Here is a 22410-nt window from a genome sequence, read left to right as displayed (position 1 = left end):
ACTACAGTTTGTGGACTTCCTGATAGTAAAGAATTACAATAGTCCAGCCTTCAAGTAACAAATGCATGGTAGGATTCTCAAAATTAGGGATTTGGCGATACGCATCGTGCTATACGGGTCATGATACGATTTATCCCGATATGCTCCACTACATTAACAAAGATGATATATCTCAATTTATATAATAATATAGGTCTGGAAAACATCATGAGATCCTGTTGTTGCTCTGTTGCCGCAGAACAGTTGAATAGTAGGCTCTGTGGCGCTGCAAGCTAGCATCTGGGGGTTATGTTTTTTAATATGAGATTAAGCCACATAAATTCAATAGCAATATATTCTAGTGAAATACCTCAATATTCATATTTTTAATTGATACAAATATTGTCTATTGAATTGCCATGATAAATGACAGAATACATTTTTTTGTTTACATCCCTACAAAGATAAAGAAACTGCTTCAAGAGTTCTTTCTATGTTAACAAAAGAGTTACAAGAGTAAAATAAAAGCCATCACTTCTTAAATGGCTTTATCTCAATTAGCTTTTATTTAAACACAAACAATTTGAACATGATGTACAGCCGATGGGAAAAAAATAAAGTACTCCTATTTCATGGTATCATTAGCTTCTTAAATTGTTTTGTGCAAGACAGGGAATAGGTTAAGACACAAACAAGATAGAACAAATTATATTATTTGAGGAAAAAGAACATTAAATTATGGTCCAAAATTGGCAATAATAACACAGCTGATGGCCCGGTTCATGGAGGTGACACAGCAAACAAAGGGAAATATTGTCCCATGGCTTCCTGTAATGAGCTGGCAAGCTGTCCACTGAGTGCACAGGCTATCATTCTGGCTGCTGGAATTTACCACCAACCACCTGCAACCTTGAACCAAATTAAACTGCCAGAATTTGAATGGAGGACAGTTCCATGAAAATTTGACATTCTGAAGTGATGTAATGGTCAGTCAGCTCTCTGTATCAGAGTAAAAAACTCAGTATTAGCTCCTCTTAAAGCAGTCTGTAAGATGGCTTTGTTGTTCTTTTTCTGAGTATTACAAAATTAGCAAGATTATATGTGATCCAAAAAAAATACTGAAATTTAGACACTTAAGAGTTTGTTACACTAGTTCCCATTTCATGGTTACCATTAGCCTTTATAAGGGAATTCTATAACCTTCTTTATAATCTATCATTTTTATATCTGTAAATGAAAGATGCAGGTAGGTTTCTTACAGTTCTTAATTTTGGATCCATCACAATTTTGAATTTATGAGGGTCATTACCAAAAACAATAATCTATGTTCATAAATCTTGATAAAAATGAGTCTTAGAGATAATTCAGGGTAAGTTTGTGAGTCAGATTGCAAATCAACATGCCCCACTGTGACAGCGAGCTATGAGATTTTGCTTATGATTTGCCTTTAAAGTTTTGAATAAAATCAGTTTGTGTTGATCATTTCTTATTAGGAATAATGGTGAGTAATTAAGCTGTCAAGACCTCCATTTATTGGTGAGTTTGCTGTTGTTTTGGATGAAAACTTGGTGAAAATTAAATCAGAATTCCTTTCCAAAAGAGGACATTTGTTTGTAGGTGTTTTATTTCAGAGATTGGTATAACTGTGACTCCTGACTTGACACTGTTTATATCTGTCAACTCAGGGCATGTATTTCTTCCCAGACTAATGCAAGGGGAACCCCTGAGACATGTGTTTGCCTGCTTTGCACCCAACAGCTGTTCTGCTGGCAAACACTTCAATATTTGCCGTTTGAATTCAGAAGATCCCAAAGGCCGTCACACTGTAGCAGCTGCCAGAGGCCCTAAAGGAGAACTTGCAAACGCACACCCCAGCTCAACTTTAGACAAACACACTTAACAATTCAAACAGACACACAGAAACCACACAAAGTGCAAAGACTTGGCACTGCTGTTTGTTCCAGACACTTTAATTGGGGATTTGGGACAGGGTCTTTTCTTTCTCACTCTGATGAGCTAAGAATAGTCTCTGACAAGTGTCAGAAAGCCCCGTCGGGCTCAGACTGTGCATTCTCTGTCAGGACAGAGCAGCTTAGTGCAGGGAGTCATGCTCAGGGCAGAACAAGTCAAAAGGAAACAAAGCACTGTGAATATGGGGCTCCATTGAGGTCATGTTCCTGTTTAATGGGCCTGCTGCAAAAAGAAGTCTTTGCCTCAAGAGTTCATTTCAGTAATTGCACACTTGAACATTTGTCACAGATTTTTACATTTTGCTGCAAGACACTTAGCAACGAGGAGCACTGAGGAATGACTGATAAGGCGGCACTTAAAAAGCAATGCTCAGAGAGAATCTTTTCTTCTCAAAGCTAATGAGGCAATAATGCTGGCAAAAAACGAACAGGCTGATTTAAGAGAGAATCACTGTGTCTTGCTTCCTTCTGGCAGTATCACAGTAGAAAGTATGAGCATCAGGATGAGCAGCGACAGTCACCATACCTTGCAAAATAATTCCCCCCCTTTGGCTTATGTGTTCTATTACATTCCAACCGGTAATTTAAAGTGATTCTCTAAGCTTATGTCATTTGATAAATATATGCAGAAGTTGACTGCAATCCTGATGGGTTAAATGGGAGAAGAAAATGGATGTATGGATGTATGGATGGATGGATGGTTGGATATGTACCCCACCCCCACCGTGTACTGTGAGCCTCTGGTACAACCAATTACCTTTAGAAGTTACATTATCATCAAAATGAAGTCTATCTGTGTATAAGCTAAGTGTCATTGGATCTCTTGGAATTGACACCTTTTCTGTAGGCACTAGAAGCGGAAAATCATGTGACATCACACCAGAAAAACCAAGGAGCTCCCCAAGCATATCAGAATAAAAGTTAAGAAATCCAAATATTTGAGGTTTGGCTGGAGCACCATCAAATTGCAAGCACTATGTGTTCTGTCCCATTAAAAACATGCCAGACAGGGACAACCCCCCAAAACTGACAGACTGGGAAAGAAGTACATCAGTCAGACAGCCAGCACAGAGACTAATGGTTGTCCAGAATGAGCTGCATTTTGCCACAGCATAGACAGGAGTGTCTGTTGATAGGAGTACAATAAGTCATACATCCATCCATAAAAAAATTATCTTACAAAATGTTTTGAATTTACCAAACAGCAGTTGTGGATGACTCCCAAAATATGTGGAGGAATGTACTCTGGTCTGATTGGACTAGAATTTAACTTTTTAGATAACTAAGGAAAATCATGTGTCTTGCTCAAACCCAACATATCCGATCACCCCAAGAATACACATCTCCACAGTGAAACATGGTGGTGGCAGCATGGTGTTATTGAAATGTTTTTCAGCAACAGGGACTCGGAAACTAGTTTAAGTGGAGCGAAAGATGGATTCTAAATAGGAGGATATTCTTGAGTAAAACCTACTATCCTGTGATTTGAGACTTTGGCCTAGGTTCACCCCTGAGCAGGTGAATGACCCAAAGCACACTATAAAGCAACACTTAAGTGGTATAAATGTGTCGGAATGGCCTGGTCAAATTGCAGAGTTCATTGACATTATAAATGTGTGGTTTGACTTGAACAACACAAGTTGAAGCCATCCAGCATGAGGCAGCTGAAGCAGCTTTGCCTGAAGCAACGAAAAACCTCCCAGGGGTTAGATGTAATGAGCTGACAGAGACTTAACCACAATGTTCTTCACATAAAATGGTACAAACACTCAAACAAGCAACAAAGCATAAAAAAAATACCACTGCTGCAGTGTGGGGTAATTGTGAATCTGTATTTTATGGGAAACTGTATAAATAATTCTCCTTCTTCTACTATTTTTAGGCCTCTGTTTCTCTGAATTTTTGAGCTGTAAAAATGTTTTTTGGTTTAAAAAATCTTGAAATCTTAATGACTTTGATCTTAAAAAACATATTTTTAAAATTATCATTACACAAGGATAATGATGAAGAAAAGATAGATAGAGACATTTTGCAGAACCCTGTTTATGTCCAGTCGCCGAAGACAGACTGAACATATGATGGCAACTGGCCAGAGACTGATGTAATGCGATAACGGACCCGGGCTGAGAGGCTTGATGAGTTTTGTCTGATGAAAGGGCAGAGCTAACCAAATTGGCAAAGTCGGATCAGTTGGATAAGGCCCCGTAAATAAAATACGTTCAGCTAAAAGGTTTTTTTAGGACTGGTCTCATGACACTCCCTGCAGCGCTGTTCAAATTTGCCATAATAAAAATTTTATCAAAGAGTTTTTTTTTTTTTTTAGGATTGAATTTTTTTATGCAAGGACATCAGGTGATTTAATCATGATAAATGGGGACTCCTAACCCTTACCACTTGCAGTAATCTGTTAAAGATATGTAAAAAGATTAAAATAAATTGATCCCTTGGTTTATAGGAGGAATCAAAGTTTTAATATGAGGACAAATGCTTTAAGGATGAAAATAATCTACTTAATTCAACTTTTGTCAGCCATGTTTTTAAATGCTCCTTGTATTTGTATCCTTGATATTTTGGTAAAACAGTTCTCACTAGTTTACTTGGTGTTTTCGCAATTTTTTCTGACAGCTTTTTTTTTAGGGCTTCAGAAGCTCTTCAAACCCAGCAGATGAAGCACTTTCATCGCAAAACACAAAAAGCATTTTGCTGCAAAAGCGGGTTTTTGTGACACGCCGCATTTGAACCCAAGGGAAAGACAAAGTCAGACCACTAATTAAAAGTTTCTCAGGCTCTTATTATTTAATGTTGGTTTGTAGTTTTTCTGACCTACATGCAGAATCTGTGAGTTTTAAGGGTTCATTTAAAAATGCAACAAGAATCTAGAAGCAGAGAACTACCGTAAGTCAGCTGAACTTCCTGGTTGGTATGAGGGGAGAAAGCAGACTGATCAGGAAGGGGTTGGTTGATGACAACTGATTGGTTTACCTGAGAGATGAAGGGGAGGTAGCATGGATCTGTAGGGGTTTGATTCAGCAGGCTTTGCAGACTGAACCCCAGACATTGAGGAGAATGTGAAGGAGATTCAAGAGCGTTGGTACTTACAAAAGACGTGCTGGAGAGCAGGCAGAGCTGCTACACAGGTGAGGCCTTTTCCACAAAGATTGGAGACAACCTGAGGTTCACTGGTTGTCTGGAACAATAACAGAAATTCACAAGAAAACAAATTTTAACGAGAAATGTATTCCTGGTTTAGGTCTTTGGCTGAAATGCCATCAGGGGTAATCATCCGGCAAAAAGAGATCATTCTTCACCTCCTTATATGCATGCTATTCATCTTCATTCAGACATATTCTTAGGTGTGCAAAGATCCTTTTTGTGACAGGAAGCTCACTCACACCAGAAAAGCAGCTAAACCCCAGAGACCCCATTAGACCTAACTAAAGCAACCTAAAATAAGTAGAACATAAAATAATCAAACTATAATGCTTGGCTAATTGTGGTGGTGGAAGGTTTTAAAAAAAAATCATAACTCTGACTCTGTTTTCAGACTATTTTTGGGCCAGTTAATGTAATAAAGGCAAATTTAACTTATGCTTTTACAGATAATCTGGAATGTTAACAGGCAACACCAGTAAAAGCTTGTTTTATAACCTTTAAATTTAACCTTCAATCAGCAGTTGGAACAACTAATCACTGCAATAGAAAGAGTCAAAGTAATTAGCACCGTAATATGAAACTCCTGTGACTTCTCTCTTAGCCGGGTGAGAAATAGATGAGAAAATTCCAAATGCTTTACTTCCCACTCACTCCGTCCCCTTTTTGATTTGATGGATGAGGTCGGTCCCTGCTGTGGGTCAGCGTGGTGACCTCTGTGCAGCCAGCAGCTGTATGATGTGTGTAAATGACTGAAAGGAGGGGTGATCTTTATCCAACATTGGCTGAAAGGGCTCAGTAAGTGACCCAGCCTGAGATTTCACACACCTGCCAGGTTCTGTCTCTGACAGCTTGGTTAGGAAAAGGTATTTAAAACTAATTTAAACTGTAGTTTCCGTGTATAATCTACACATAAAATGTTGTTTTTAAAAATTTTTGCTTGTATTCTTTTGAAATCAATTTAATATTTTACAGGTTACCCATGCAATACTAATATTACTAATATTTAAAGAGGTGTGAAGGAGCAGAGTGTCATTTTAGGCGTGTAAGATTGTAAACATGTTTTTCTTTTAATCAAGCTATGTTATTTTTTCACACTTCTCTTTAGTAGAATAGGCTATACATTATGAGAAATTCTTATTTTTACATTTGATAAAAATCGAATTTAAATAATGAATCAAATTGTTGCTCTTATGGATCAGCTTTAAATGTTCACCATCTTAAAAAATGGTTGCCTAAAAACCTTTTTGGGTTTGCCAGCACCCAACCATGAGTGTTGTGAGTTTAAAAGTGCAAGTCTTGGCTTGTGAGTCAGCACTCCCTCCCAGTTGGTATAAGAAGCGTTTGCTTAGAGAACAGCGATGAGACAAAGCCTGTACAGCTCTGAGACTGTTGGCAGCTCTGTCACTGAAAGGAAAGGCTGCAGTGAGGCTGGGGCAACACTCTGGAAATTGTCAGATGTCTTGAAGTTTAAGGTTCTGCTGCTCCAGGTTAGATTTTAAATTGCTTTGATAATATTTTCTACTGTAGATTTTGGTGCATATGATATTTTGATTCTTTATTACTGGAAACTTTGGTAAATAAAACATTGTTTCTCTCTTTTATAGTTATAATGAGCCTTATTGTCATATTACAAATTTATTTTATTCCTGAAACTTTGTCGAAATTTAGCAAGTGAGATTAGTCATTGTTTTAAAGGAATTGCAAGTTGAAATTATTTTGCCAAAAAGACTTGCTATGTAACTTTAGTATGCTGTGTTATGCAGCTGTCTTAAATATGTGGTCAAGTCTACTACTATATATTTTATATTTTTTGTTGTTTGCTTTATTTTATTAGCATTATGTATCGTAAACGTGTATTTTTTCTGTTTGTTGTGAATATAATTTTATACACAATTCTGCACTTGCAACGGACGCTACTATGTGTTGGAAAAATAATTAAAATTCATTACATCTGGAAGCAGATTAAATGTCATCAGACTTAGTTCTAACAAGTAATGCAAATCACTCTATTTAGCTGCGTTTTTTCTTTGAGTCTGGAGTTTAAAATGGTTCCCAACTTGTTTGCATTACCTTACACAGCTTGTGCCTCAGCCGTTCCTGTAGCAGACTGCTGCAAAATAGAGTATATGTTTTAGCATTTAAGAAAGAACAAAATGCTTCGAAAGTTGAATCTGTCACAACCATTCTTAACTTATTTGTTGTAGTTTTTTTATTTAGAGTTGGCAACCTAATGAGGGTGACATGGTTTTTATTTATAGTATAATAAGAAAGTTTACACACTTTGAACCACTGGAAAAATTCATTTTTCTTCAAATAAGTGCATTTGTTCTTGGATTGAGGAGGTAAAAAAGACATCTTGCTAATGGAACAAGACATTTTACACTTAAAATAAGAATAAACAATTGCATTGTCTTATTTCAACTGCATATTATATCATTATCTTATTTTAAGAGTAAAAATACTCATTCCATTGGTAAACTATCTCATTTACCTACTCAAATTAAGGGTAAATACACTTAATTTAGGAAATGTTTTACTTATTTCTTGATCGTTTTTTCCGGTGATGTTAACCTGAGGAAACAAATCTGGTCTGGAAAATTTAGTTATTTTTATGTTGATGTCATTGTTGGTTGTGACACTTTACTAAGGCCTGCTTTTTCTACTTCTTTGTTTTATCTAGGACACGTTTGGAGAATTGTTTCAGAAACAAACCAAATCGCTACAGAAGACCTAATCCAAGAATGGTTCCAACATAGATGGTTATGAAAATCTGCACTCCAAGTCTGAAACGGTTTGTGTTTACACTTTGTTAAGGATTATGTAGGTAGAGAGTGTGTGATCATGCAATGATATCATGTCTGTTTTTTTTCAGGCAGGGAGTAAGATGTTCGTGGAGTCAGTTGTCCGATGGTGGGTTTGGAGCATCCTGCTACGCTTTGGACTGGAAGTTTCTGCAGGAGGCTGTCCTGCACGCTGTGTATGCCGACCTGAGGCAAGAGAAGCGATCTGCTCTGGCAAATATTTGACTTCTGTACCAGAGGGTTTTTCTAATGATGCCAGGCGTTTGGATTTATCCCGCAATAGGATTAAAACTGTTGGACGTCGTCAATTCACTGGCCTCCCACAACTTCAAGAGTTGGACCTCAGTGATAATATAATCTCTATGATTGAAGTAGAGGCTTTTTTGGGCCTTAGGAATCTTAGGACACTCCGAATTAAAAACAACCGTCTCAAGATCCTTCCAGTGGGAGTGTTTTCAGGCTTGTCTAATCTGCGCTTTTTGGATTTGAGCCAGAATGAGATTCTTGTTTTCCTGGACTATACATTCAAGGAAATGGTCAACCTTCAAACACTGGAAGCTGGGGAAAATGACCTTGTTTTCATCTCCCAAAGAGCATTCTTTGGCCTGCAGAATCTACAAGAGCTTAACTTAGACCGCAGCAACCTGACCTCCATTCCTACTGAAGCCTTGTCTCAACTCCAGAGCCTGGCACAGCTCCGCATGATGCGCCTAGCTATTTCTTCACTTCCCAACAATGCTTTCCGGCGACTCCACCGTTTGCGAAGCCTCGTGATCTCAAACTGGCCAATATTGGACACAATGGCTGCAAACAGTCTTATCGGTCTAAATTTGACCTCACTTGTCATCAATAGATGCAACCTAAGCTCAATTCCTTACGCAGCACTTCGTCATCTGGTGTATCTGCGCTTATTAGACTTGTCCAACAACCCTATCACTGTCATCCAAGGTAACCTACTAGGAGATCTCCTGAGACTCCAGGAGTTGCATCTTGCTGGGTCAAGTCTGCTAAAAATAGAGCCAGGAGCCTTCAGAGGACTGTCCTTCTTTCGCATGCTCAATGTAACATCAAATCAGCTAACTACTTTGGAGGAGAGTGTTTTCCATTCTGTGGGGAACCTTCAAGTGTTACGGTTGGATGGGAATCCCCTGGCATGTGACTGCCGACTTCTGTGGGTGGTCCGTCGCAGGTTGCGCTTAAACTTTGATGGACATCAGCCCACCTGTTCTTCTCCTGATTTGGCAAAACATCGGGAATTCAGAGAGTTCTCAGAAAAGGAACTCCCAAAGATTTTCACCTGTCGCCCTGCTCGTATCTTGGACCGCAGGCCACAGGAGGTGAGAGTTGAAGAAGGTACCACTGTTCTGTTTTTATGCAGGGTTGATGGAGATCCATTACCAGTTATCACCTGGATCTCCTCCCATAAGAGTGTGATATCTTCTTCTGGGAGAGTCAGAGTTTTACCAAATGGTTCTCTGGAGGTGCGTTTTGCCCAGGTTCAGGACAGTGGTGCGTATCAGTGCCTGGCAAGCAATGCAGCTGGCAATGACAGCCTGACTGTGGGTTTACATGTTAAGGGGCTCCCACGCAACAGATCCATTCCTTTGTTCACAGAGGAAGGCTGGGTTGAGCCTTCAACTGCCCAAGCTGCCAACTCCTCAGCTCAAATGGCCAAGCCATACCCCTTTGATGCAAAGACCCTGATAATTGCAACTACCATGGGCTTTTTGTCATTCCTCAGTTCTGTTGCCATCTGTTTCGTCTTTATGTTTTTCTGGAGTCAAAGCAAAGGTCAGATCAAGCACACAGCAACTATTGACTTTGTTCCTAGATCTTCTGTTAGCGGAGGAGGGGGGGACGGAGGTGATGGTGGAAGGTTCACTATGAAACTCATTTGAAGAGATGTAAGATAACAAGATGATGCTCAAAATGAAGTACTTCTACAATACAGCTCACAGAAAGCAACCTGCACTAAGGTGAAGAAAGCAACCAGAGTCTTCATTTAATTATGCCAGCCCCTATCTGAGTTCTAGAGCTGAAAGTTACATCAGTGGCTTCTTTTCTGTGTCATCTGAGTAAACACAGTGCCATGATCATTGAGCTGTAAAGTTGCTGGGCTTTTGCTCTGCTCACATTTTTCAACATATTGTAATTTCACTCAAAATATGCTTACCAAAGTGTTTTTTTTCTCATTTTAATCATTACTGCTAAACTGTTTTTATAGGTTGAACTGCTCTTTATGAAGCTGCGGGGAATGTGACAATTGCACTTCTTTAAAAATGTAAAACAGATCAGATGCAATTTGGTCATCCATGTTTAACTAATATCCTCCATCTAATCTTCACATGCAAGGACTGAATTATTAATTTTACACTGAGATTAAGGTTATTACAAAAATTGTGGTTATAGTTCATAGATTAGACAAATAATTTCTGACTTTAAACCAGACTTTTTGTGACTTTAGAGGTTGGTTTCATTTTATAAGGTTGCCGCATGGAAATAATAAATGTTCAGCTTTTTTTTTTATATTGCTATTGTTAAATAATGATGTAGGAGTGTCAAGCCACAGATAGCAAGCCATAATGTACATAGGAATGTATCCTTCCTGTTTCAGATTTTAGACATTCTTTTTTTAAATTGCCTTTCCTTTTGTTACATAAATTCACCTTATTGCAACATTAGTTGACCATTTATTTGATCAAAGCATGCTTAGATGTCTCTATTTTATATTCATGACATGCTTTTTTTTATAATGTAAAAACACAAAAGAGACAAATATGTGCCTCAGCAACATTTTCACCATCGACAGAGAGAATGCTCACCTGAACAATGCTGTCTTGCTAACATTTAGGTCAGGGGCAATTTTTTTGCCCTCTGTTTATTGCATCATTTTTTATCTAGTTCTGGGATTAGTGTCACTCCAATATGCCACTGTTAGTGCATGTGTGCTTGATTTAGTAGATGCACAATGTTATATACAAAAAAAGCGCTTAATCGCTCCTGGAAAGGATGTTTTGAAAATGACACACATGCTTTACAACATGTTTATTTACTGTAATTGACTTATTTTCAGCCTGTTATTAAACGCTGATCTCTGTCTTCAATTGTTTGGTTGATTTGTTTTTAATTTTGAGAAGTTTTCAAGATTGTTTTTGATCTTCAAATAAATCTGATCAGAATGTTGCAGTTTTTATGAATTTGCCAAAGCGAACACATTGTCTTGTAAAATGGAGACATTCGATCTTCATGCTGTGCGTCCACTTTCAGGAATATAACTTTTAGTTTGAAATAACAAAGCACTTTTGTTGTCCTTTTGCAACATAACAAGACCTAAGCTTGGCATTCAGCCTTCTGACTTATGAAGGATTATGAGTAATACTGTATTTTCTGTTTGTCCTTTCATGGCACCACGTGTGTTCAAACAGAGGTACAATTAATCTGCATTTACAGACATTCTCAGATTATTCTCTAAAATTGACTTTGAAATAAAAAGAAAACATAATAAAAACTAGTGAATATTCATAAAGGCAGGAGCTGCCCTTGTTTTACAGTTAAGCGACTTTCTGTGCTCTTAATGAAACCACTGAGCAGCAAATAATTTTGTTCATCTCATGCAGTCGCCCAGAATAACCCAGAAACGGGGAGGAAAAAAATGATAATCACGTGTATGAGCAGAGATTTAAACCCTTTAGGATTACCTCTCCCTGTCTCAATCTGTTATATAGGTCTGTCTGGCGGGTGCTATCCTTCGGCCCAGCTTGGCCTGTAATATTATCTATTTTAATACAACTATTTGCTCCCACTGGACAGAAGGCCAAAGAAGCAGATTAAAGTGCTGTTCATAAGCCACACCCACAACCCTTTAACAGGCATGAAACCCCGCACCAAGAAAGTTATGGTCTCTATACATCTACTATAGGTTAGTATGCATCTGTTGGTGGATGATGTCGGCAAAGAATATGTTTTTTATTTATTTATGCTTAGAGCTTTTAGGTGGGAGAATCTTGAAGCATTATTTTATTTTTGTTTTGTCACACCAATAAATTTAGACAAGGTGAAAATACACCAATTTAATTAAAAAACATACAGAAAGACTTTGTCCTTTCACAATAAGGTACAGTACTTCTAAAAGAAATAGAGTCTAGTTGACACCAGATATTACCCTTTATATAAAACCTCATAAACTTTTTTGCCCTCGCATTTTGTTTTAATCAATTTAAACCTCTCCTGCTTAAGGTAAGTTAGGATCTCCTAAATAAATGTCTATTTTTCCTTGAAATGTTTATGTTTTTGTACAATAAGAGGTCTATGCCCTCGACATGGCTTTAGTTAGCTTCGGATAGATCAATTTACAACATCTGCATTGAGTACAGGGACAGCTGGGGATAAACTTTAAGGAACACCTGAGAGAAATCAAATACTTATATTAGATCATGGAAAAATTAAATATGACAATATCTAAAGTAAAATAAGCCCTATAAAGACAAGGACTAAAGAGTCACTTGTAAAGCCAAAAGAAACCAAAAATACCTTAATTTTTGAGAAATTTGCTGCGTTTGGCCATAATGATCATCATTTCATTTACAGGAAAAAGCAACATTATTCTATGTGGAGCAGTTTGTCATGTGGGACAAACCATGAATTTGTAACAGACATAAGTTAGGTATCATGAACCGAGGACAGAAGGGACCTGGTGTTCAAGGAGAGACAGTCAGTAGGAAGGTTCAAAACGTTTATTAAATAAACAAACAAAACAAAAGTGGAGCTGTGGCTCACGGACACTGCAGGCGGGGGGGCGGGGCACCGCCCAATCTCAAACACAGGTAAGTGACCACGATCATCTGACAGAAGATTATCTGAGTTGGTCACTTACCTGGTTTAACAGACCAGACCAAGAATGTCCCCAAGTGCTGCAGTCCCAGAGGTCATGCTGGAAGCCGATCCTGGTCAGGGATCCAGAACAGACAGGAACAGACAACAGGCAGGATCCAGATCAGGCAGGAATAGAAACAGGTGGCAGGATCCAGACTTCCAGGCATCCACAGGCTCCCAGGAGGGTTCAGAGTCTGACTGGGACCAGAACATGACCAGGTGGTCACACACAGGAGCAGACAGGATCAGGTGCAGACAGGCAGGTTCAGTGGAAGAGGGTAGCCGAGACAGGACGTAGAACCAGAACTTGAAGCATGACTTTAAACTGGTCTCTTCCCTGGAGCCAGGCTTACTGGATAAAAACGGAACCTATCCACATCATGAGCCAAAAACCCAGAGGACTCCGCGGGGGAGGAACAGTGGAGGATCAGGAGACGAGACAAACACTAAAACCCTCTTTCCACTGGCTGCTAGGATCCAGGACATGAACCATGAACTAAAACTGACAGACTGACAGAAAGACAAGAAATTATCTGGCCCTGAATGCTCAGGCTGAACTGAATATAACCCAGAGGAAACAGGTGAGAGGAATAAATTATAATTGAGGCAGGGAGGGAAAATGACAGGTGAAAGGAATGACTAATTAGGGAGGAGCAAACAGGCCAGATCATGACATTAGGAGGTTAAAGCTTTTGCTGCAAATGGGTCTTCCAAACGGTCACCTTAAGAATAGGGTTAAATTATTACAAAGAGTTGATGTTTCAGAGGGACCCTAATTTAATCCAAGTTAGACCTGAGATTTAAGTTTAGAGGTAGAAGGTTTTTCTAAGGTAAAAAAAAAAAAAATGCATATTAGTTTTGAACAAATGACTTGTTTAAAAAGTAATCAAAGAAAACATGAAGACAAGGTAGGTTTATTAGTCACACATTTCACTAGCAGGACAATCCAAAAAAAGGTGCATGAATTTAACAAAAGAAAAAAGCTAATTATTTTCAGTTGCATTACAAAGGCCAATAAAGAAAAGTTTGGCTACAAACAATTTTTAATGTAGGGGGTGAGCGGCACAGTTGTGGCAGAATGACAGCAGGAAGGACATATTAACACAAAGGGAGCTAAACAAAGGAACTAATCAAGTGAAAAGACTAAAATCTAAAAGAAATAAATCCAAATGCATAAAGAACAGAATCAAGAAGAAGCTAATAACTATCTCTGTTTCCAATGGCTCCACTTGGCCTGGTTCTATTTCACTCCACCAATTTTCAAATGCCTCCATCACTGTCTTTTTAGGACTGGTTTTTGGCTTTTCTTTTTGGCTCTACTCAGGAGTAGATACAGAGATGAGTAGAGCAGAAGATGAACAAAATGTAAAAGAACACAAAGGAATGAAAGGACCTGACCATAAATAAAAAACAAAGGGAAATAACATAGTAGAATCTGCTGAATATAAATAAACAGGAAGTAAGGGATAAATGCACGAGTGCCAAAAGCTTTGATGCTGCAACCTTAAGAAATGATTACAGAAGAGACAGAATTTTCAAAATAGTTTTATAAAATATATGCAGCATGTAGTTGCACACACTAAAGGACCAAAGCTATCCCCAAAAACTCATTTCTTTCTTGGAGTTGCCTTTACCGTTGAATGTCCAGTATAGCACAGAGGGGCTCCTCCACCACATTCTTCCACAATGAAAACAGTGTTTGACCAAATCCTGTTTCTCTTGAATCTACAATCATCAATCTCTCAGTTTAATTTTAAGATAAGATGATTGTTTTCATACTATGCTGCTATGCGGTCAGGCAGCTCTCTGCACTCAGCTTCTTGTCCGCCTCTGATGCAACTAACTAGTCTCTGAGTTTTATTCAGATGAGACTACTCTGACTTGTACTGGGCGTCTGAGATGTACAGAGTAAAACGGAATGGTGGGAGCACCATCCCCTTCAGTGCTTCTGAAAACCTGGTTAGATACATGACCCTTCAGTCTCACAAACCGTGGTCTGTATGTCAGGTAATCGTTAATCCGGGCCGTTGTCCAGACCTTCCCTTGTGTCTTCTGAGATTCCTGACAAAGCAAATCAGGCTCGATTGTGTTAAACTCACTGGAGAAATCAAAGAACATGCTCTCCACAGTGCTATCCAGATTACATTGGGTTTTTAAAGCAGGTGTATTGATATCTCTATCCGTGACCCTACAGCGATGGCAATCTGCAAGGTGTCCTGATATGTGCTTATTTGTTTTCTTTGGCCAACAGGGACCTAAATGATGTAGGATGTCAGGACAACAGGTTTACAGACACTGAGGACTAATGGATGAGTTTGCTTTGGTACAGAAACAAGACAACATTCCCATTTCTCCATTTACTACTCAGGGTCACAGTGTCTATTTCAACTAGTGAAAGTGTGAGAAGCAGAATGCATCCTGAAGAGGTCACCAGTTCACTGCAGGGCAACACAGAGAGGTGTGTAATAAATAGCCATGCAAGCCAACACTAATTTTAAATGGCAATTTAAAGAGGCCAGGCTATAATAGATGCATTTGGACTGTGGGAGGAAGGGAGTATGAAGATAGACCAAACACATCGAAAGGCCAGGACCTACATCTAGCATTGTATTGCTTTAAGTCAACAAGGCTAATAACACCACTGTGTAAATAGATCAATTTTCTCTTTACTTAGTGTCCATCTCTATATTACATTAACTGACAAAAGCAAGTGAAGCATGCACATTTATGCAGAGGTCATTTGAGGAATATGAAGTGCAGCATATTGTTGTATTGTGGCAGAGTACAAATAAAACATATGTGCATATATCAGATTTCAGCCAAAACTATTATTGCAATATTAGTACCCTCCAGACCGATGACTAGAAAAGGTTGAACAATATATCACAAATGTGAAAACATCATTTTTTAAAATGTATATCAATCATTGAATGTTGTAGTTTTAGTTGTAGTCATAATTTAGAATAAAGAAAAATGAAGGCATTCAAATTAATGTTTTTAGCTTTTTAATTTTAAATACTTTTAACGAACTCTAGAGGACCTGCTTTTAGAATAGAAACTCAGCAAATGTTGTTTTCTTTCTTTAGCTCAAATTAAAAATCTAATAGATAGTTGGAATCATTAACTAAAAGCACAACAAAAGCATACAAGTTTAGTTCCTGATCAGGCTTATCAGGATTCCAATGAATGTTCTGAGTTTTGTTATTTTTAGATTTCCTTTAAACATGATGCAATCCATCTGCAAAATGTGATGGAAATATGTATTTTAAAAGGAATCCCATAAGAAGTGCGTTTAATCACACTGAGTGCTTTCAACTTTATTCAAATTTCATAGATATTTTGGCTTAAAATGCTAGATGGGCTGAAGGGTCTTATGGAATTGCTTTTTCATGATGTCCTGAGAGCTTTAATGAGATGATCACTATCATCTACTTTGCTTTGGTTTTTGAACATTTCATTCCTTCGTCTTTCATCTGTCATATTAAAGTAAAAACACCAAAAATATATTTTAAAATATATCAAATTGCCTTTTCTCTTCCCAGGCGGATCCTGCACTTTGTGGTGAAAGTTAACGTAATGCAGCAATTTGTGCTAAAAGTACAATTAGCCAGAGTCATTAGAATTAACAAGCTAAAGTAATTCACCTCAATTTTCTTCATGTTTTAACTAAAACACGGAGAAGCCTTAAGCTTGAATCACTTTAGATTAAAAAGGGATCTAATGAAGTTAATTACAATAACAGCAAAGCTTTCCACAAGCTTCAGAGGGTTCTGAATAATTTAAGTTTGTTTAATGAAACATTTCAATAATCTCATTTTATTACACTGCAGCCGAACCCAGTTTTGGTTTGTCCAAAAGCGTAGCTATATGATGTTAAATCATTAGATGTTCTACAGTTTTTCATAATCATACTATAATTTAAATTCATGACTAGTTAATCATTTGAAAATAAAATTCTTCTGACAAACTCATGATATTTTGAAGCACTATTGTTAAATTTTAGATATTGTTTAAGTATAATGTACTTTAATAAACACCCATTAAGTCAATTTTATATCAGAAAGTCATATTTGCAATGATCAAAGACCACAATATGTTGTTGTATTGGTTTGTTTTGTAAAGCTTAATGCATAGATTTGCAATGTACCCTCTACTCAAATGAAAAATGTATGTAAGATCAAATTAGTTTGTCCTCATTATAAAAAAAAAGAATCTTTCATAGTAACTAGTGTTTAATGATTGCTCTGTTCTAAATGTGCCTTTTTCTAAATGAGAAAAGGAGGAGAACCACTATTTCATTTTTGGCCAAAAAAAAAACCCCAACAAGAAATCAAAATTATAGAAATAAAATAATACGAAAATAATAAATCAGTGCACTGAGCTGAAGTATGTAAGACAAGATATCCTCATCAATCATTTACCAAGCAACATCAGAAGATTAGTTTTCCAGTTGCCTCCTGCGATGAAGAAACATTAAAACTCTGCTTCTGCTGCCACCTGGTGGTCAAAAGCTCAACATGTAATAATGTCCTTAGTGTAAATAATGACGTTGGATGGATGGATGGATGGATGGATGGATGGATGGATGGATGGATGGATGGATGGATGGATGGAAAAAGGAAATTTCGTTTCCAATAAATTGTAATTATGTCATATTTTTTAATAACAATTCTGTTTAAACACATCCCATTCTTTTAGCCTATGTATGACATCATACACTTTAAAAAGTGTGGGTGTTTGGGAGACAAACCAGCTCAGTATCACAGATTCTGTACCTTACATTGGGAATAAGACTCTCTTCAAAATATTGATCATTTCATGTATTTGTTCTGAAAACAATGGTCTTATCATTATATCTGTTTTCAATGGTCTTGTCTGACCATTACAAACATGAAGGCATCAGGAGATGGATACAGGATAGCTAATAGAAGATCAAGAGAAATCCTTCCACAAACCATAAAATAACAAACATGTACCATCTCATATTTGCCAAAAATATGTTGATCCTCAAAGTATTTGACAAAACATCACATCTTCTATCAGCTACACAGAATAATACAGACCTGAGACATGAGTAAACTAAGCGACAGCTTAGGGCCCCCCAAGAACAATAACCAATTCATTATATTTGTCATACATGCATATACAATTAATCTATATTATTATATACAATAAATATATTATATACAATTAAAAACAGCTTTTTTTACATCGATAAATCTTCAGTAAAATAGAAATCATACAATATACTTGAAAAAATATTGTATTTTATTATTTAAGAACATGCTTGAAATTCTATAATGTGTTTGATGTAATTATGTAAGTTTTGTACAGACTGATTTTTTATTTTTTTATTTATCAAAGCTATTCTATTTGTTAGTTATTGGCCTACAGGTTATTTTTGCACATTGTTGTTGCAGTTAAAACCAAAAAGCATATACCACTTGACATTTTTGTGTAAAAAAAAACCTGATACTAATTTATCAAATTACTTTTGGCATACAAATAAAAGACTGTAAACAGCACTACCAGAGCTGCAATGACTTTGTAGTAGGTGTGAGATGAATCTAATCATTGCCCTGAAATTTAATATGAAATCCTTAAAGACGGTTTCTGGCTATCAGTTTCTGACCTCAGGGTTAATTATATTTGGTTTATGCAACAGAGCAATGATCAAAAGTATGCCAACATACTTTTCTGCGTCTCAATAGTCTTGGTTTCAGAGGGAATATGTGGAGAAAATTAAAGCCTTTGAATCATACATGAAATGACAGATTCAGGCTGGAGCGGCTGGAAATGTTCAGCCTTTGAGCAACACATAGAGCTCCCTGACTGGAAGGGAAAATTGGATCCCTTTTTTTTCCATGTCTTGTTTCAGATTATTTTCTAAATGACACCTGAGAGATCATTTTTATTAACTTGGATGGATCTATTATCTTGTATCTACCAACAGAGAAGCATTATTTAGATTTGTTTAGTTTTAACCATTTCCTTCAGCTTTGTTCTGAAATGCAAGCACAGCATACTAAAAGTGCTGATCCTCTTCTGTTCAGGCACTTAGAGACTATTGGAATATATTGATTGGTCACTGGAGAGGAAGCTGTTGATGAAGGAAAATTAAACATAGCCATAGGCGTGAGGATCTTACTGTAAATATAAAAACATTGTGAAACCTTTATCTGTGTATGGGTAATGTCTTTGGCCATTTGGATCATGTTTGTGTTTTATATTCCGAATGAGTTGCTGGACCGAACTCATGATGCTTGGACACTGAAACACAATCCTCACTCTCCATTGAGTTATGGCTTTCCCCCTTTAACAAAGATGGTTTCCTTCACCTCTCTCCTAAACAATCTATCCTCTCGGTCCAAAATCTGGATGCTATGTTCGTTCAAAGTGTGTCCATTGTTCTTGAGGTGGAAATGTGTCGGGCTTAGAGCGGCTGGCTCTCCTGTCCCACACCATGCCTTTGTGGAGTTGTTGCTTAGTTTCTCCAGCGCAGGGGTAACTGTTTGGACTCTTATACTGGAGAAACCAAAAAACAACTATACAAACACATATGGCAGCACAGGACAGCCAGCAGTTCTCGGTCAGATTACAAAGAAGTTACAGAAGTACAGTCCTTATGACTCAAATGGCCAAAAACAGAGTCCATACACAACCAAAGTCTTCAAAACCCCAGGAGAATAATGGGTGGGTGTTTGATTTGCATCTTGCTTGGAATGTCCTCAGGAGGATGGCTCTCCACTGTGGTTAAAAACATCAGCGCTCCAACTACAAATGGCTCTAATGCAAACCAACAAAACTGAGAAAGACTCCAGGATTGGAGTCTGGCTGCCTCCAACCCAGTCTCATGGGAAAATGTACCCCCACTACGTTGGTCCACACTGCAAAACGTAGTGGAGGTACATTAATGGCCATTTTTTTGTGGTACTGTTACATTTCTTCTGCCTATACGCTTTCTATTGTTTTACGTCCTAGTCACGTGACTTTCAAGATTCCAGCTGGGAGAAGAAAAAAAATATATATATATGGCCGACATTCGCTCATTTTTTTGTGGAAAGATTAATGACTTGAGTTTGTTTTTGCATTCAAATGAGTTTTGATTACATTTCTAGTGAGAAATGTATAGTTTGTTGCCAGAATATTTACTCAGGGAATGTACATATTCACTTGCTTGTTCGTTTCTTGCAAAGATTTTTCAAGATAATGTGAAACTGTAACGTTTTGGTATAAACATGGCTGAGATTTCTCTAACTTTTAGTGGGAAAATCAATAATTTCAATCAGTTTCTGCATTTAAATGGGTTTTGGTTACATTTATAGCGAGAAGTGTAGGGTTTATTTACATAATATTTACTTAGTGAACATACATAATCACCCGCTTGCTAGTTTTTGCTACGGTTTTTCGGATCTCGTCAGGATTATGTGAAATTGCAACGTTTTGGCTGCTACCCATCGCCTAGCATTTAGCTGCCGCCCCGAATCAACATTGAATTCCTTGTGATTTAACTCCATCTGACGGATCAAACCCTCGCCACTGCGTGCGTTGCGTCTGAGGTTGATTTTCAGATCAATGCATTACGTCGTAGCATACGGGAGAAACTAATGTTAAAAAAAGGATCATGGGTTAAGATCGGATGTGTTTTATTTGGAAATTTACCGGATCCTTTGTGCATTTAACTTCCTGTTTGGTGCGATCTCATTGATGGGTTCTGCCTCCCATTTAAACCTGTTTTGTAGTTGTCTCTTTTATCATTGGTCTAATATTGGCTGTGAGAGGGGAAAAAAATAATAAACAGCAATAAAAAAAAAAGCCTGTGTTTAATCAATCTATACATCTTTTATTTAGTTACTCAATAAATACACATTTTAATTTTTTTAATAGTGTAATGATTACACAGGTCTTTTTCAAACACTTAAAATATCATGTCTACTGCTCGATGATTTTAATGCACAACCATCTCTCATATTTACAGAAAATAGCCAGAGAAAGAACATTTTTCCAGTCAGCAGTGGATCAGATGAGAAAATTGCCTTGTTGATGTCAGAGAAAAAGTGGTAGAGTGGTTTGAAATGGTTGAAAACAGGAGCTCAAATACAACACATTAAACCTTGAAGCAGGTGGATTACATCAGTAAAAGCAAAGCCTACAGTTAGAAATATTTTACTTATACTCTTACTCCGTTTGTGTTTCATGGGTTGTGTACTAATGAACTATTATGGTGTATAATGTGTTATTCGTTGCTTATTAACTCTTGCTAAAGATCATTCCAGATATAGGTCATGCAACGGACGGGCTGTGGAAGAGGGCTGAACATCCTCTTTCACATGTTTCTTCGAAACATCTATTCTTGGAATTAACTTAACTGCAAATCAACCACATGCTTTGTTTTGACATATATGATGTTTAGGTGTTTAGACCTGACACCTACCAAAATCTGGCGATGACAGAAAAATGTTGCTTTGTCTAATTAGCATGGATTTTAGCTACAAAGCACTGATCCATCCAGAATACGGTTAATATAAAAGCATTTATTCATCCAACCTTCTAACATAGGTTCAGGCTGGTAGTAACGTGATGTTGTAGGGAGTATTTAATGGTTCTCTTTAGACCCAAGCAGTCAAATACTGTATTTTAACAAGCCTACATAAGATGTGTTACTTACAAAATTCTATTTGTCCCATTGTAACTATTTGTTATCCATCTTTAAACTAGCAGGATAATTGACCAAAAAATTAGAAGCTTTCAAACTGCTACCTGGACTTTAACTAGACCAGTTGTCAATGGTCAGAGAAGAGCAAAAACAAGCATATGATGAGGCCATAATTTCAGAGCAAATCAGGTAGGCCCTAGGGGATCTGGAGTGAAATTATCAATATCTGGAAAATGGTCTTATGCCCATTGTTGACAACTGCAACAGTGTTTTCACAGGTTTGCCGAAAAAGTCCCTGATGGACAGCTGCAAATGATCCAAAATGCTGCTGCCCGTGTTCTCACTAGTGCTAAGAAAGTAGAACATATCAGCTCAGTTCTGAAGTCTTTCCACTGGCTCTCTGTAGCTCAGAGAATAGACTTTAAAATCCTTCGGTTAGTCTATAAATCACTGAATGGATCAGTACCTCAATATGTAACAGATTCATTGTCAGCGTATCAACCTCCCAAACCACTCAGCTGCCTTTGACTGTTGAAGTCAAACAGTTAACTGAGGTGGTCTTAGTTTAAGGTTGTCATCCAACTGTTTTATTTTCCTCTCTGGCTGCTTTTATCATATTTCTTTTTTACTTGCTTTTATTCTGCTTTTTTGTGATCCAATCGTTTTATCTGGTTTACACGTTTTTTTTCTCCGTTATTCATGTAAAACACTTTGAATTGTCCATGCACTGAATTGTGCTATACAAATGAACTTGCCTTGCCTCGCCTTGTCTTGTCTTGTGATGTACAAAATCTGTGGTATTGTGAGGTTGTTTTTTTTTCAAAAGCCCTGGTAATTTTTGTGATGAAATTGAATAATGCTTCACACAAGTTAAAAGATCAGGATGTGTTTCAAAGGGGTCATTATTCAAAATATAAAATAATTACACTTAATCAGAAGCTAAATTTACTTTTTCCATCCATCCATCCATCCATCCATC

The 22410-nt window shown here is 37.4% G+C and overlaps 1 protein-coding gene across 3 annotated transcripts in view; it reads left to right on the top strand.

Moving 5' to 3' along the window:
* LOC107084972 (leucine-rich repeat and immunoglobulin-like domain-containing nogo receptor-interacting protein 1) overlaps window positions 1-10996 on the top strand; it is a 30916-nt gene extending 19920 nt beyond the window's left edge. For 2 of the 3 annotated variants that reach the window (XM_015375179.1, XM_015375257.1), the window contains exons 2-3: window positions 7783-7893; window positions 7975-10996. In XM_015375179.1, the coding sequence (XP_015230665.1) occupies window positions 7987-9801 (1815 nt within the window). In that variant the 5' untranslated portion in view covers window positions 7783-7893; window positions 7975-7986 and the 3' untranslated portion in view covers window positions 9802-10996. Of the gene's footprint in view, window positions 1-6451; window positions 6590-7782; window positions 7894-7974 lie in introns of those variants that run through there. The other variant, XM_015375094.1, reaches the window with a different exon arrangement.
* Window positions 10997-22410: the final 11414 nt, after the last annotated feature.

This window comes from Cyprinodon variegatus, unplaced genomic scaffold, assembly GCF_000732505.1.
Source record: "Cyprinodon variegatus isolate N-32 unplaced genomic scaffold, C_variegatus-1.0 Scaffold0, whole genome shotgun sequence".
Classification (NCBI taxonomy): Eukaryota; Metazoa; Chordata; class Actinopteri; order Cyprinodontiformes; family Cyprinodontidae; genus Cyprinodon; species Cyprinodon variegatus.
Note: the sequence above shows the minus strand (reverse complement) of the source record. Positions and strands in the feature narration are given on the sequence as shown.